At 49.0% G+C, this 13,836-nt stretch overlaps 1 protein-coding gene and 3 pseudogenes across 1 annotated transcript, besides 8 other annotated features; all 4 read right to left on the bottom strand.

Moving 5' to 3' along the window:
* Positions 1-319: part of a mobile genetic element that runs on past the window's edge.
* Positions 1-987: part of a sequence feature (heterozygous, Esmeraldo-like haplotype) that runs on past the window's edge.
* Tc00.1047053507015.10 (retrotransposon hot spot (RHS) protein, putative) lies at positions 555-3,542 on the bottom strand (the record flags this gene model as incomplete). The annotated part of the gene is made up of 1 exon (XM_803007.1): positions 555-3,542. One exon carries the CDS (start codon positions 3,540-3,542, stop codon positions 555-557), a length of 2,988 nt encoding a protein of 995 aa, XP_808100.1.
* Positions 988-1,849: a sequence feature (areas merged during assembly that could not be assigned to a particular haplotype. This can correspond to areas where the two haplotypes were merged or to regions with more than two copies in the genome that were merged during assembly.).
* Positions 1,567-1,745: a sequence feature (CT-rich).
* Positions 1,850-1,924: a sequence feature (heterozygous, Esmeraldo-like haplotype).
* Positions 1,925-12,441: a sequence feature (areas not merged during assembly with more than two copies in the genome that could not be assigned to a particular haplotype).
* On the bottom strand, positions 5,695-7,725 carry Tc00.1047053507015.30 (annotated as a pseudogene).
* Positions 8,918-8,951: a microsatellite.
* Tc00.1047053507015.50 lies at positions 8,954-10,717 on the bottom strand (annotated as a pseudogene).
* Positions 11,055-12,251, bottom strand: Tc00.1047053507015.59 (annotated as a pseudogene).
* Positions 12,442-13,836: a sequence feature (heterozygous, non-Esmeraldo-like haplotype).

A 13,836-nucleotide genomic window follows, 5' to 3' on the forward strand; every position in this document is an offset into this window, starting at 1 on the left:
TATATAGAATTCTGTGGACCACTAGCATGGTCCTTTGTCCTCAGTTACGATTAAAATATATTACTTACGAAGTGGCAGACTTTGAGGTCCTTCAGCCACAAGACCCCGCCGCGTGGTGGGAATCAAGGGGGCGGGTGGGATGGCAAAATAAAAACAAAATACACTGGCCTCTATCGGCTCCCTGCCCCTACAAAGTCGCGTTCTTCCCAAAAGATTCATACGGTAGAAAGTATCATAAAGAATGTCTTCATTTATCAGGATATACATACATTAATTAAGTTAGCCAGCTCTCCCGCGATCATTCTCTTCACAAGCTCCTATTATAAAAACGCAATTATGAAAGCCCATAAAAGTCCCTTAATGTTTTTGAGCGGAAAAAAAGCTTCCCTCATCATTCCCCATATTTTTTTTATGCTATTTTCGATAGTGTTGAACATCTTTGAGATCTGTGTGCAGTACTGTCGCCTGGCGCTGGCGCACCTGCACTGTATGCATGCGAAAGTATCCAACTATATAGGATCCAGAGAAATTCCACCAAAAAACAAAATGCCGCTTTAATTCCCCAATTTGTGCTTGTATTTCCTTGGTTTTTTCCCCACCCTGGGAGCTTTTCTTCGTTTGATGTCATCGGCTGATACTCTTACTTGGTACTGATGCACCTTTTCCTCCCAGAATGCCACAATTTCTTTTTCAGCGTCGCTCAAATTATCGGTATTGACGGGACCGCATCTCTGCCAGCCAGTTAGCGGCTTGTTGTCTTTGTGCTGCACATAAACAATCTCCCACAACATTTCTCGAGATAATTCCCCCCAATCATTAAAATATGCCACCATACGCTCATTGAACTGCCTCACAGTGCTGGGTATGGTGTGATGCTCACCTGCCGTAGTGATCTGCAGCCCAACCATGATCTTCGGATTTGAGTCCACGAAGAAAAAGCCATCCACCAACGGAAAGTTTTTGACCTTCGGTTGATACAGCACCCAGTACTTTATGGCGATCCGATTAGAAGGGTTGTCTGGTACTTGTAAAAACTCTTTTCTGGTTAATCTTTTGTCCGAATGCTCTTTCAGCGCACAGGTGTGTGACTCACTTCGTTTCTCTGGCTTCAGTTCTTTAATTTTAGGTCTTATCGCACTCAGGAAATCATTATTCAAAAATGCGGATACGGCATACTTTTCAAGAAGATAAGGTATGACATAATCCCAAATACTCAATACAAGAAAAACAAAATCCGTCTGCTTCAATTCTATTTCCATCTTGGCCAATGTTTTGCGTTCGAGGTGGGGAGATATCAGTACATTCAAAGGCGATTCAATGTTCCTTCCTCTTCGTACTCGGGCAACCTTCACAAGCTTGTGAGAAACATGATTGCCGTTGCACGACTTGCCAGTTCCAATACCAGCGTAATACTGTAACAACGAAGCGGCGATATCATTCACGGCATCTTTACACGCGACAAAGCGAGAGTTACATTTTTTTTCATTAAAGATGAAGCGGAGAATCGGCCCCACTTTATTCATGCGCTTCTTCACCTTTTTCCAGTAGTCCGCTTCTTCCTCCGCTTCTTCCTCCGTTTCTTCCTCCTCTGTTTGTTCCCCCGCTTGTTCCCCCGCTTCTTCCTCCGCTTGTTCCTTCGCTTCTTCCTCCTCTTCTTCCTCTTCTTCCTCCTCTTCTTCCTCCTCTTCTTCCTCTGTTTGTTCCCCCGCTTCTTCCCCCACTTCTTCCTCCGCTTCTTCCTCCTCAAGCTGCCCATTGTGCTCCTTCCAAACGCACATTGCCCTCACATCGCTCTCGTCAGGGCAATTCATTATGATTGCAGTAGCGTCCATTTGCTTTGCCCACGATTCGTAGTTCCTTGTGTTCGGTGAAGTCACCACAATCATGCCCCATCCCTTGCAAGGCAAACCTGCAGGCGGTTCATGACCCCTCATTGCCACGTCGTAGATAATATACCCTTTCACCCCACGGTCAGACAACCCGTCCAAAAGATCCACGATATTAGACGCCGCACTGTATTTTTTCACCGTTTTGGCGGTCTTGTCAAAAAGAAATTTTCGATCCGCAATAACGTACGCAACCATTTGGAGTCGCTCCGTATCGCAGTGCAGCAGCTGATAGAGGAGGTACGAACCGGCATTCATCGACTTCCCGATCCCGGGCGTCCCAATTAACACACGCGGATCAGGCCTAAAGTCGGCCCCAGGAAGACTGTTGAACCACTTGGTGAGATCGCGCTTGACGATCCGCCACACTCGATCCACCTCACAGTTCACATAGCAGTCATGAATAAATCGACTCTTCCCCCGTTCCCATCTGTACGGCCATGCCTTGTCCGAGGTGAGCACCATCAGCCTGGGAGGTGCTTCACCGGATTGCTCTGCACCGTCATCCTTTTCAAGAGTGTTGCCAACCGCCTTGTACGTCCATGACTGCGGTGGTTTCCCCTCCTTCACATCCATTACCGTCCCCTCGCCGCCAGGGACTTCCACGACATGATGCCACCTCGCATTGTACACGGACTCGTAGCATCCCTCCAGGTATATCGGTGCACTCGACGTCGTTGGGTTCCTCACCTCCTCAAGGGCTGCATCCAAAAAACTTTTAGTGATCTCATGAACGTTTTCTTTTACCTCCGCAGCAGCTTCGGACCATTTCTGTAAATTGGACACACCAGCCTGCTTAAGCCTGCATACATCTTCCTCCTTATCCTTTTCATCCCTTACAGCCCTCTCCATCCTCAAATAAGCGCCTGTTGTCCTTATTTCGCCCAATACTCCCGTATCGTGGATATACCTCGCCGGTTCCTTTACAAAGTCCTCCAGCAAGACATTCTCCTTTGTGTCCACAACGCCCTTTCCGCCAAACCTCAGCAGAAGAAAATCGTTAAGCTTCATTTCCTTGTAGCGAAATTCCCCTTTGAACAGTACTTCTTCGATCGTGGTGGAAATGGTAAATTTCATTTCTTGCAGTCGTCTTTGCCTTTCTTCTTCCTCACGCCTTAGCCTTTCCATTGCCTCAAGCCGTTCTGTTTTCTGTATCTGAGTGAGGGCTGCGTTTAGTTTTCCCCTTGCAAGTGGAGTGACCGTATCCTTTCCTTCATATTCCCTCCATTGCTCGAGAGAGAACACACCCTCGTGACGAAGCTTATAAATAGCCTCCAGCTCTTGGTACGCAGTTAAATTAAGAATTCTTCTAAGAAGCTGCTGGTCTTGTACGTAATCATCCGGCTCCTGAACAAACGCCTCCATAACGACGTTCCCATTTCTTCTCACAACGCCCCTGCCGCCCAAGTTGCTCCGAAGGAAATCGTTCAGCTTCATTTCGGTCCTGCTAGTGCTTCCCTCCATCAGGATTTCCTTTACGGTGCTGCTCATGGTCCACTGTGGTTGCTGCGACTCCGCTCTTATGTGGGTCGCGGCGGGTTGGTCTGTCTCACCCTCAGACTCCGGCTTCGCTCTCCTCTGACGATCTCCCTGCGGCACAGCAGACGCTCGACTCCTGGCATTGCCACCTTGCACTCTATTGCGCTTTGGAGGCATTGTTTCTCCTTGTTTTATTGGTTGGATTGAGTTAAAGCTGATTACTGACCAACAAACGAGAGAGGAATAAAAAAGAAAATAGTCACAGAAATGACTGGCAGCCACAACAAGAGAGTCATCCACGCGGTGTGACGGCACTGTACTCGATACACGAGAACCACCACAACGACAGCACGTGGATACCATCCACCCAGCACAGTGTTGGAAAGAGCAAACAATAATAACAACGTGGTGCGCACGGAGGGTTCGTCCACGCATACCGCTCGCCACGGTCCCGCACCCCTGTGGCACCGCCGTCACCGCACACACTCAGCAGGAGGAAGTGGGTACATAAACCCTGACAGAAACACAGAAAAGTGGGAAGAGAATTCGGTAAAGCAGCGGCCACATGCAGGGAGCACAAATCATACACACCGCAACAGCATTACATCATGGTAATCCCCCACACAACAGAAAAGAGTGCAACTTGCATGCTTTATGGAAAATGACTGCGGTGTGCATGGCAAAAGAGTGCCGTGATGCTGCCTTCAATATTGCATTTGTCATCTACATTCCCAATGCATAGCACCACAGATATTGTCCCTCCATGGTGAGAGCAAATGTCTTGTTTTGATTTCACCGCGCAGCCATCCGCCTGGGTGGGAAAAAGAGTAAAATCAGGCGTCCGTCCACCTGGAGGGAGGAAAAACTCCACCGCAGTGTCCTCCATGACGCAAACACTCCGCGGCCAGTGCCCGGTGTCGTGTGCGGACTCCGCGAGGAGGGTTTTGGGCACGCCACTGTGCCACATGGTGTGACCCCTCGGAACGTAACAGCGGACGTGCCCCCTTCCGGTCGCACTCGTGGCGGTGGTGGCATCCGCTGCCTCGCTGCGTGCTGGTGGCGTCGACTACGATCCTGCAGTGTGATATTGGATGCCCGACAGGAGCGGTGCTGGGTTGGGTGGGCAGTGCCCTCCGCGGCGAGACACCCAGCGCGACTCTTGACCGCGGCGCTCACGCACTTCCCTCCACTCCTTTCCCTCCACTCGGCAATCGCACAGCCGCCGGCATATTTTCCCCGAAACAACACACCCGTGAAAGCGTCGTAGCATATCTCTCGAGACAACAGAGCGACAGCCACACACTGCGGCCATCGTGCCGACAAGTCCGACGCGGCCGCGCCCACACCCACAACAGCAGACAAAAAAAAAGAAATTCCACTCCGTGCCACGTCCTCGTGCGTGATGGTGCGGCATTTCAGAGCAATACCGCCACACGCCGTGCAGCATTCCCACAGGGGATGAGAGCCACGGCGCACTCTCAATGCATCTTCATTTTTCATTTCCGCGGAATGCAGCAGCTGCCAGCACCGAGTGCACGAGAAGCATCAAGCTGCACTGCAACATTTACGCCGTGCGGTTGTGTGTCTGCAGACACGCAAAGAGAAAAAAAAAGAGCCACGCACGTGGAGGAACAAAAAAAAAACGCAGCAGAGGTGCAAGACAGACAAAGAGAAAAGAAAGAAGGCAGCCAAAGCTCAAGATGGCACGGCAGCCCAACCTACGGCAACCCACAATACGCCTGCAGAAACAAAAAATAAAAACTTAAAACATAAAAACAAGAACACATTAAAACGCAAAGAACAGTCCCATTGAAGAAGTTTTTCACGCTCACAAAAAAAAAGGAAAAAATAACACAGTGACGCGGAAAAAAAAAACACGTGTATATTCTTCCCGCAAAAGTAAAAATATATTTGCGTCAGCCGTTCAACCTACTGGTGTCCACACAACACCCACATTTCATTGGGACGTTCACTGCGTTGCTGCACATCTTTAATCCCTTCTTCATCACACCATCGTCGTGGAGCTCAATTCCGACTGCACGTGTCATCAACATACGGAAACATTAAAGACATCCCGCCAATCTCAATATATTCCAATATATAAAAAAAAAACAAGCATATAGAATAAAACAAAAAAGAATACCTCGCGGTGCGGTCCCGGGAGGGAGAGCACGCTTTTAAATAAAGAATTGCACAGGCGGAAAAGGCATATTCAAACCAAAAATAAAATATATAAAGTAAAAGGTATGTCCAAGCAAAACGTCAATTATTTAGGAAGGCGCGTGGAGAGGTACATATTGCTCCCACTGGAGGCAGGGGTCCCGCCGCGTTACGCCCCGTAGAGGGCCGCACAGCCCCAGCAGCAGCGCCCGCAACGCGCCCCCATGCGTAGAGCCTTCGCTCTTCTTGACCAGTTTTAGTTCACCGACACTCAGTGGGCGGTTGTACAGAAAGAAGCTCGTCAAAGTCGCATTGCTGCCGCTGCCTCCCTCGTCGCCCCCAATGTAGAAGAATGAGACTTCAGCCCCCCGCGTCTCAGGTGTTCGTATCGTCTCTGGGCTTCCCACAATCACACCATCCACGTACACAGATCCCCTGTGACCGTCCTGCAGCATGAGTGCCGCTTGGTATTCTTTCCCCGGTTCCCAAGTGCTGCCCGATGCTGTTTTTTATTCCGTAAAACACTATCTTCCAACTACTATCCGCGTTGTGCGACAGCCCAATGAAGATCGTGCTGACGGGTGCATCCACACCCGCACCCAGTAGAGGAGTGCTCAACTTCGGAAAATTTTGGGTGATCGCCGTCGCCACAATAGTGAAATCGCAGCTTACAAAGGTGTGCGGCCCATTATGCTCCCGGCTGCTCACGGGCCATATTGCCCCAGACCCAAGCCCCGTGAATTCAAACCCATCTTTGGCTTTCATTGCATTCTTCGTCACAACTGCATTCACGCAAAGGTAATCGTCGATCCACGTGTCACCTCCGGACGATGCGTTGGAAAGGAAACCAACCAGACCCGCCGTGGTTGTAAACGACTCAAAGAAGAAGGAATCCAGCTGTGCCCAACTCTTCAAGACGTAATTGATCATCTGTAGCCCCTCGGCTAGTGGGACAGGTGAAATGGTGTTGCTTGCTTTAATAATCCCATCCTGTAAAATGTGCAACGCACCATTCGAGTACAGCAGGGTGTGGAAAAGTTCCAATTTATTATCCATGGCAACAGGTCCAAAAGAAACGTGCGGTTGTTTTGCATGACCCAAAGATGGAACACATTTTCCTTCTTCTCCCACGAGAAGTTCCTTTTCCAAGTGTACAGCATCACCTTCACTCCCTCAATGGTCGCGGTGATAGGGGCTTCCACAGGCAAATTGTCTTCCCGAAAGACTCCCAATTGTGAATTGGTCCACACGCCTGAGAGTGTCCCAATAGCCTTCGTCCACGTTGCCCCCATGTCACGCGACTCAAACAAACTCTGGCCATCTTTACACTGAACGATCATAAAAATGTGTCTCCTATTTCATTCGGTGATGCTGGGGTTAAAGCATTCCGCAGGAGAAATGCCCTCTGGGAACACCCAGGTATTGCCGTTGTCCGTCGAATAAGTGATCCTGGAGAAAGGTTGATTTTCCCCATTCCTCGCCCTCAGGGTAAACACAAGTGTGCCACCCTGCATCACAATGCCTGAACTACCACCACCCCCAAAATCCGACAGGTTGCTTTTAATCCTTTGGGGGATCTGCCGTGAAGGTGACTTGGGTTCAGCCCAGTCGATCAATTTAATTTGCATGCCGTCATTGGAGTGCGTGGCACCACCCTCAGCCAGTTGAATATCCCAGCCATCCGTATTCTAGCGACCATCATTTTTTTCACATATTGTAGCTCTCCACAAGTAGAAGCACTTTATTGTCCTTTGCAATCGCTGTGGGGTTGCACGCAACACCAAAAAGATCCTCTTCATTCACTGTACTAAACAGTGTGCGTACCCTCCATTTATCCTTATTGTTCTCGGCGGCAATTAACGGCCACGTCTCCGTGGCGTTGATGTACCCCGCCACAGTATCAGAAGAAAACACATTCAATCTATAGTGAGAGCCTTTATACTCGGTGTGAACTTCAGCAAATGCAATCATCACTCCACCAGCACGGACAAGAGAAGGCGCAGCGAATGAATCCCTCATTCCACTTTTGCCAGAACCACTTTTTGGTTCCACCTGCGTCTTCATCGGCACATAAATGTCAACCGGTTGTGGCATTCGCACGTCCCTTGACTTACCGCCCTTCTGCGTTAGCAGCTCCACATCCGCAGCATGACATCACGACTAGGAGCAGCACCGCCGAAGTAAACACAAGCCGGGACATGTTGGACCTCTGCGGCTCACCCTCTCTTCCTTCCCTCCTCCTTCCGCTGGATCCGGTCACGCGGCGACGGTTGTGTGCGGGGTGCCTTCTCTGCAGCAACACGTGAGAGCATATAAATATGTGTGTGTGGGCGGTGTTTGTGCTGTTGGTCCTTCGGAGCCCTCGAACCTCACAGTAGCGTTTAGAGCTTGTTTTCCTTCTTTCCTAACGTCTGTGTTCAGGAAGTGGAGAGGAGGAAAGCAGCGGTAATAAATCAGACACGCCAGCGGTGCGGTGAGCAGAGCAGAGCACCCACGCAGAGAGCGGGACACAAGACAATCAGGAAGGAACAGCACGGAAGACCATCACCCACAGAAAAGAACAGCAAAACACACACGGGGTGCGAGGACGGCAATGACCTTCTCGCATTTAACGCACTCACTCGCTCCGCAAAACCCAGCGCTACGCACCGCCACTCTACACCGGCCATCACACACACACACCATCGCAGTGCTGTCAGTCCGCGGGTGAGAAGATTCGGCCCTCCACACAACAAACGCACACACCGCCAGCAGCCACCCACCAATGGACGGAGAAGAGACCCAACGCCACCACCACCTCCAGTTCAATCCCACGGCCAACGGCATACGGCCACAGCCCCGCAGCCAACACACAACGCACACGGAGCTAGCAATCACCCAAAGAGACACACGCGGAAGCGGATCCTCATCCATCCACGACGCGGCGCCTCACTCCATGCGGTCACACGGAGTGCACTGTTCCCTCAATAGAACTTATTCGTCGTCCATCCCCTAAAGATACTTCTTTTAATGATGGGCCTTAGAACACAATAGAAGAAAATGGACAATGCGGTAACGCCGTAACACCGCCAGCCACAATGATTCTCTCATAAAAGAGCAATTCTCCGATTATGCCTCGTTTGCACACACAATCAAAATACTATATAGAAACCACCCAATGTTTTTCACCAGAAACCAAACATCCCCACTCCCTCCCTAATTTCTTCTGTCACTGTTATGTTCGATAGCGTTGGAAGTTTTTCGCATTTGTGTGCGGTGCTGCCGTCTGGTGCTGGTGCACCCGCACTGTATGCACACAAAAAAATATCCAAAAACATATAAATCCCACAACATTTTTTTTACCAGAAATCAAAAACTACCCCTTTCCCTCCCTAATTCTTTCTCCTACTTCGTTTTTTTCTTTTTTTCTTGTTTTTTTTTTTTTTTCCTCACCTCCGGAGAGCTTCTTCTCTTCTAAAGTCTTAGGATTATATTGACACTTGGTACTGGCGCACCTTTTCGTTCCAGAACGCCGCAATCTCTTTTTCCTCCTCGCTCAAATTATTGGCATTGACGGCACCACACCTCTGCCAGTCGTTCATCGGCATGCCGTCTGCGTGCTGCACATAAATAATCTCCCACGACAATCCTTGAGATGATTCCTCCCAACCATTAAAATACGCCGCCAGACACTCAGTGAACTGCCTCACAGTGCTGGCGGTGGTGTGGCGCCCACCCGCCGTAGCCATCCGCAGCCCAAACACCGTCATTGGATTGGACTCCGAGAAAAAAAGGCGTCCACCAGCGGAAAGTTTGCGGCCCACGGTTTGTACAGCACCCCGTACTTTATTTTACGGATCGTTTTCTCATATTCACTCGGCAGCAAACCCTCATCTCCCTTGGGATGCAATTCAGGGGCCAACTTCAAGACGCAGGGCTTTGCTTGACGTCCTGTTGGCGGCTCAAACTCTGTGAGTTTCGTCCCCATTACCTTGACAAAGGCACTCTCCGTGAACGATTCCAAAGCAAACCATCCAAAAAATATTGGCAAAATATTATCCTTCGACGCCAATATCAGCCTCAAAAAGCTATTTTATTTCGTTACACTTGGGAAACGTTCCAATGTCCGTTCCTCGAGGTAAGCAGATATCGGTGCATTGAAAAGGATCACACCGCCTGCGTATATTTCCCGAACAACCTTCACAAGCTTGTGGGACGGATCCTCAGAATACCATGGCGACTCACCTCCCCGTGAAAAGTGCTCTTTCACAGTTACCTCGTTGATCAATTGCAATGCAAACTTCACCGCTCCACAGCGTTCATTAAACGCCTCCTCATCAAAGACGTGAAGTGGAATCGGTCCCAAAAGATACATGTTTTTTTCGACCATCTTCCAGTATTCCGCTTGTTTCTCTTTGGTCCCATCACGCGTTATCCAGGCGCACATCGCCTTCACATCCATCTCGTCGGGGCACTTCACGATGATTCGCGCGGCCTGTAGTTGCTTCGCCCACTCATCACAGTTGGTTACCTTTGGGAATGACACCACAATCATGCCCCATCCAGAAGTAGGCGCAAAATGTCTCGGTGGCGGTGTTCCCTCCTTTGCCACATCGTAGATAATATACACATTCCTCCCATGCCCCCTCAGACTTCTCAACTCCGAGATGCACATGTCCTCATCGCTCTATCTTGTCACCGCTCTGGATGGTCTTGTCAGACACGTACGCATCTCCTCCACCAAAACAGTGGACAACCACTTGGATTTTCTCAAAATCGCAGTGCAGCAGTTGGTACAGGAGGTACGAGCCGGCAGCCACCGATTTCCCGATCCCGGGCGTCCCAATCAACACACGTCGCTTGGGCGTAAAGTCGGTACCACCGTGAGGGCTGAGCCACGCGGTTAGATCGCCCTTGACGATCTGCCTCACTCGACCCACCCCACAGTTTACAAAAACATCCTTAGGAAGATCCTGTGTCGTATTCCGCGAGTACGGCCATCCCTTGTCCGAGGCAAGCACCATCAACACAGAAGGTGCTGCACCGAATTGCTGCACAGCGTCATTCTTTTCTAAATTTTCGCCAACTTTCTTGTACGTCCATGAATGCGGTGGTTCCCCCTCCCTCACATCAATTACCGTCCCCTAGTCGCCAGAAAATTCCACGACATGGTGCCAACTCGCATTGTACACAGGGTTGCCAAAGGAAAAAAGAAAAAAATGTGCCTCTTTCAAAATAAAAACTCAACCAAAAATGATTATCGTAAAAGTAAAAAAAAAATGTTGCCAAAGCTTTTGCGGCTTCGTGAATAAAATGGCGGTAAAATAAAAGCCGCATTTAATTAAAAAGAAATGGGAAAATGATACATATATGCCTTGTTTCAATTAAGTAAACAAATTGCTTATTTTCCCGCTGCAGTATTGCTGGACCAAGAGCAGCTCCACCCAAAGTATATTTACGCATGCCCAAAGAGATATAAAAGATTTTTTTTGTTTTCCCCACGCAAAACCCTTTTTTTTTTTTTTTTTTTGTTTCCCCTTTGATAAACTACTATTTTCTCAAAGGACTGAGAAGCCAATCTGGATCAATTACTTTTCGGGGTGAGCAAAGGGCTCCAAACCGCCGAAAACGAGTTTCTCCATCGCAAGTAACTAATTTAACAAACAAATTACTCAATTGAGTCAAGCCGTCCCTCGTCATTTGGGGGGAAGATTTCAACTTAGAAAACCATGTTGTGTGATTCATCAATTCTGGCATTAGAGCAGCCCAACTCCTTTGACCGCCAGGAAGATGAATAACTGCAGGGTGGGCCACGACCTCGCCGTAAGGAATTTGAAAAAAATTGTGATGGTAATCAAGGTTCAGAATACCGTACGGTATGCGAAAATCAAGAGAGACATTAGCAGTTCGTGTTAGGCTCCATACATACAACAGCGCCCAGATGCTCTGGTCACACCACCACTGGTCGGTTAATCCCAAAACGTTCTTATATGCCTTCAGTGCCTCTCGAATGGCCCACACCCGCCCTACCATTCCTCCGGCATTAAGGAAGAGGCCTTTCGCTGATGTGAAAGGCACCATGCCCTGATCTGCAGAGGCATTCATAGCTTCCCAAACTTTACTGTAGTACCAAACACACTTTCTAGCACGCTTTTGTGGTCCGGAAGAGATCAAAATTTTCATCAGCGGCGCAAAACATAGACTTTCAGAAGAAAACAACAAGGGGGCTTTCGCCTCCCCCCGATGCACCGCCGTGACGTTGAAGACGGCTGCGGTAGGCGCTGTTGCTTCCAAGAAACGATCCACAGCTTGTTTTACCTGGAAAGATCCAGTAATAAAAGCGTCACCACCATCAAACGCCACCACCACGTCTTCATCGCGCAGACCCTCATTAACAATGTAGTCGAGAATCCACAATGGTCTCTTCGCGTGATTGTATCGTTTTCCAAACCCTATCGATACCACAGACACTTCCGACAGAAGCGAACTCAGCAGCATCCGACACCATCCGGGAGATTTTCGTGTCTGAATAACAAGAAAGACAACCCGTGGTCTTTCTGACTCAGATTTGGCCTTAACAAACTGTACATCATCTTTTACCAACGTTTCTGAAAAGATGAGAGAAGAATCGTTTTCCCAGTTGCTCGCAGCTATCAGCAATGCCAACACCAAAAAAAACTGCAGCAACAAAAACGCCCTTTTGAAAGTTTGATTCATCAGAATAAAATAAATTACGCGACGGCGCATTTAAAAGAAATTTTTTAAGGTGTTACGTTGTTCTACTGAAGAGACAAACTTGGCAAAAAGGGGATTATAAACAAATAGTGTCAATGCCTTTTAAAAATAAGATGTCCAAAAACTAAATAAAGACAAAAAGAGAAAAAGGTAAAAATGCAGTGACGCGACTACACTGAAAAAAAAAACGGCAATAAAATGCGGCAATAAAATGGATTGCAGGCGCCCTCACGTCGACGCGCACACCACATCCGAGTGGACTGGGAGCACAGATCGAACCGCTCGGAAACACACGCATCAAATCCGTAAAACAAAGTCGCGTTGAATCGACAGGAACTCCCCGCCCAAAACAAATTTAAAAAGCAGCGTTTTTCAAGGGGGAATCCGCTTTTCCGACGACGGCACGGACGCCTCGCAGGAATTTCTTGCAAATCTCCCTTCGCAGGTCCGCATGAAAACGCAGCGGAATAAAGGAGGGCGCAAAGACGCAAAAAAAAAATAATCCTCCTAACGGACCAGGTGGCAGGCCGCCCTCGCGCAAGTGGACAAAACACAACTTCACTCCGGTCTTGTGGTGGTGGTCGTCTCGCAACTATTTTTTTTCCTTCTCGTCGCAGTGCACATCCCCCTCCCACAAATCATTTGTTCGGGCCATGCTCCTGCGGCCAAACATCGCGCTGCTGGATCCCGCGGCACAGTCCTCGGCACAGAAGTGAGGAGAGGAACAGGGACCGCAGAAGGTGCGAGCAAAACCTTCGGAGGCACCCGCTGGGCCAACGACGACCGTCACTGCGGGATGTGCGGCCCTTCCGTCGCTCACCTCAAATTGCACTTATACGCCTCCTCGAGCAGCAGCAGCGGCATAAATACACCGGTCCACTAGAGGCCGTCACCAGCCATTGCAGGAAGACCACTGTGCCTCGGTGCTATGAAACCCGAATTGCATTGACGGGCCACTTCGGACAATCCTGTCGCATCCTCCCGCATTATGCGGAAACACATCCGTCGTGCATGTGGCCACTGCAGCCAAATGAATCCGGTCCAAATACCCTCCAAATCAAATTCCCCTTTCCTTAAGCCATTCCTTCCCGTCATATAGAGATTCCAATAGAGACTCCTTCCACACTTCCTCATGCGCAAACACAATAAATAATTTCTCTCCTTTTTTTTATGTGTCATAAAAAAGCACTACTCAAATTAAATGTAAAGACTCTGGACATACAACATTAGCACACATTGTTTAAGCGCAAGGTTGAGTAGTCGGATCCATTACCGTACAGAAGTTCACCAGCAACTAATGAGTCGTTCATGCCACTTTACGGATGAAAGGAAGCGTCGTGATACCACCTTTCCCTAAATCACCTTCCGTGCATACCTTTTTCACTCCGTCCTTTGGGAGAGGGGAAAAATGGATATTACACTCACTAAAAATGCGACAGCAGGGGGTTTGTTTGGTTTTGATTGCTCTCCGAACGGCTGCCGCCGCCCCACCTACCCGCCAAAAATCAGCCAAATAATAAGTTAAAATCAACGGATGATAAATCCCTGGATACGCAAGAGTATGCGTCACAACTCACATCATGGTTTGGTTCCCACG

The sequence above is a fragment of the Trypanosoma cruzi genome, genomic scaffold (genome assembly GCF_000209065.1).
Source record: "Trypanosoma cruzi strain CL Brener 1047053517171 genomic scaffold, whole genome shotgun sequence".
NCBI lineage: Eukaryota > Euglenozoa > Kinetoplastea > Trypanosomatida > Trypanosomatidae > Trypanosoma > Trypanosoma cruzi.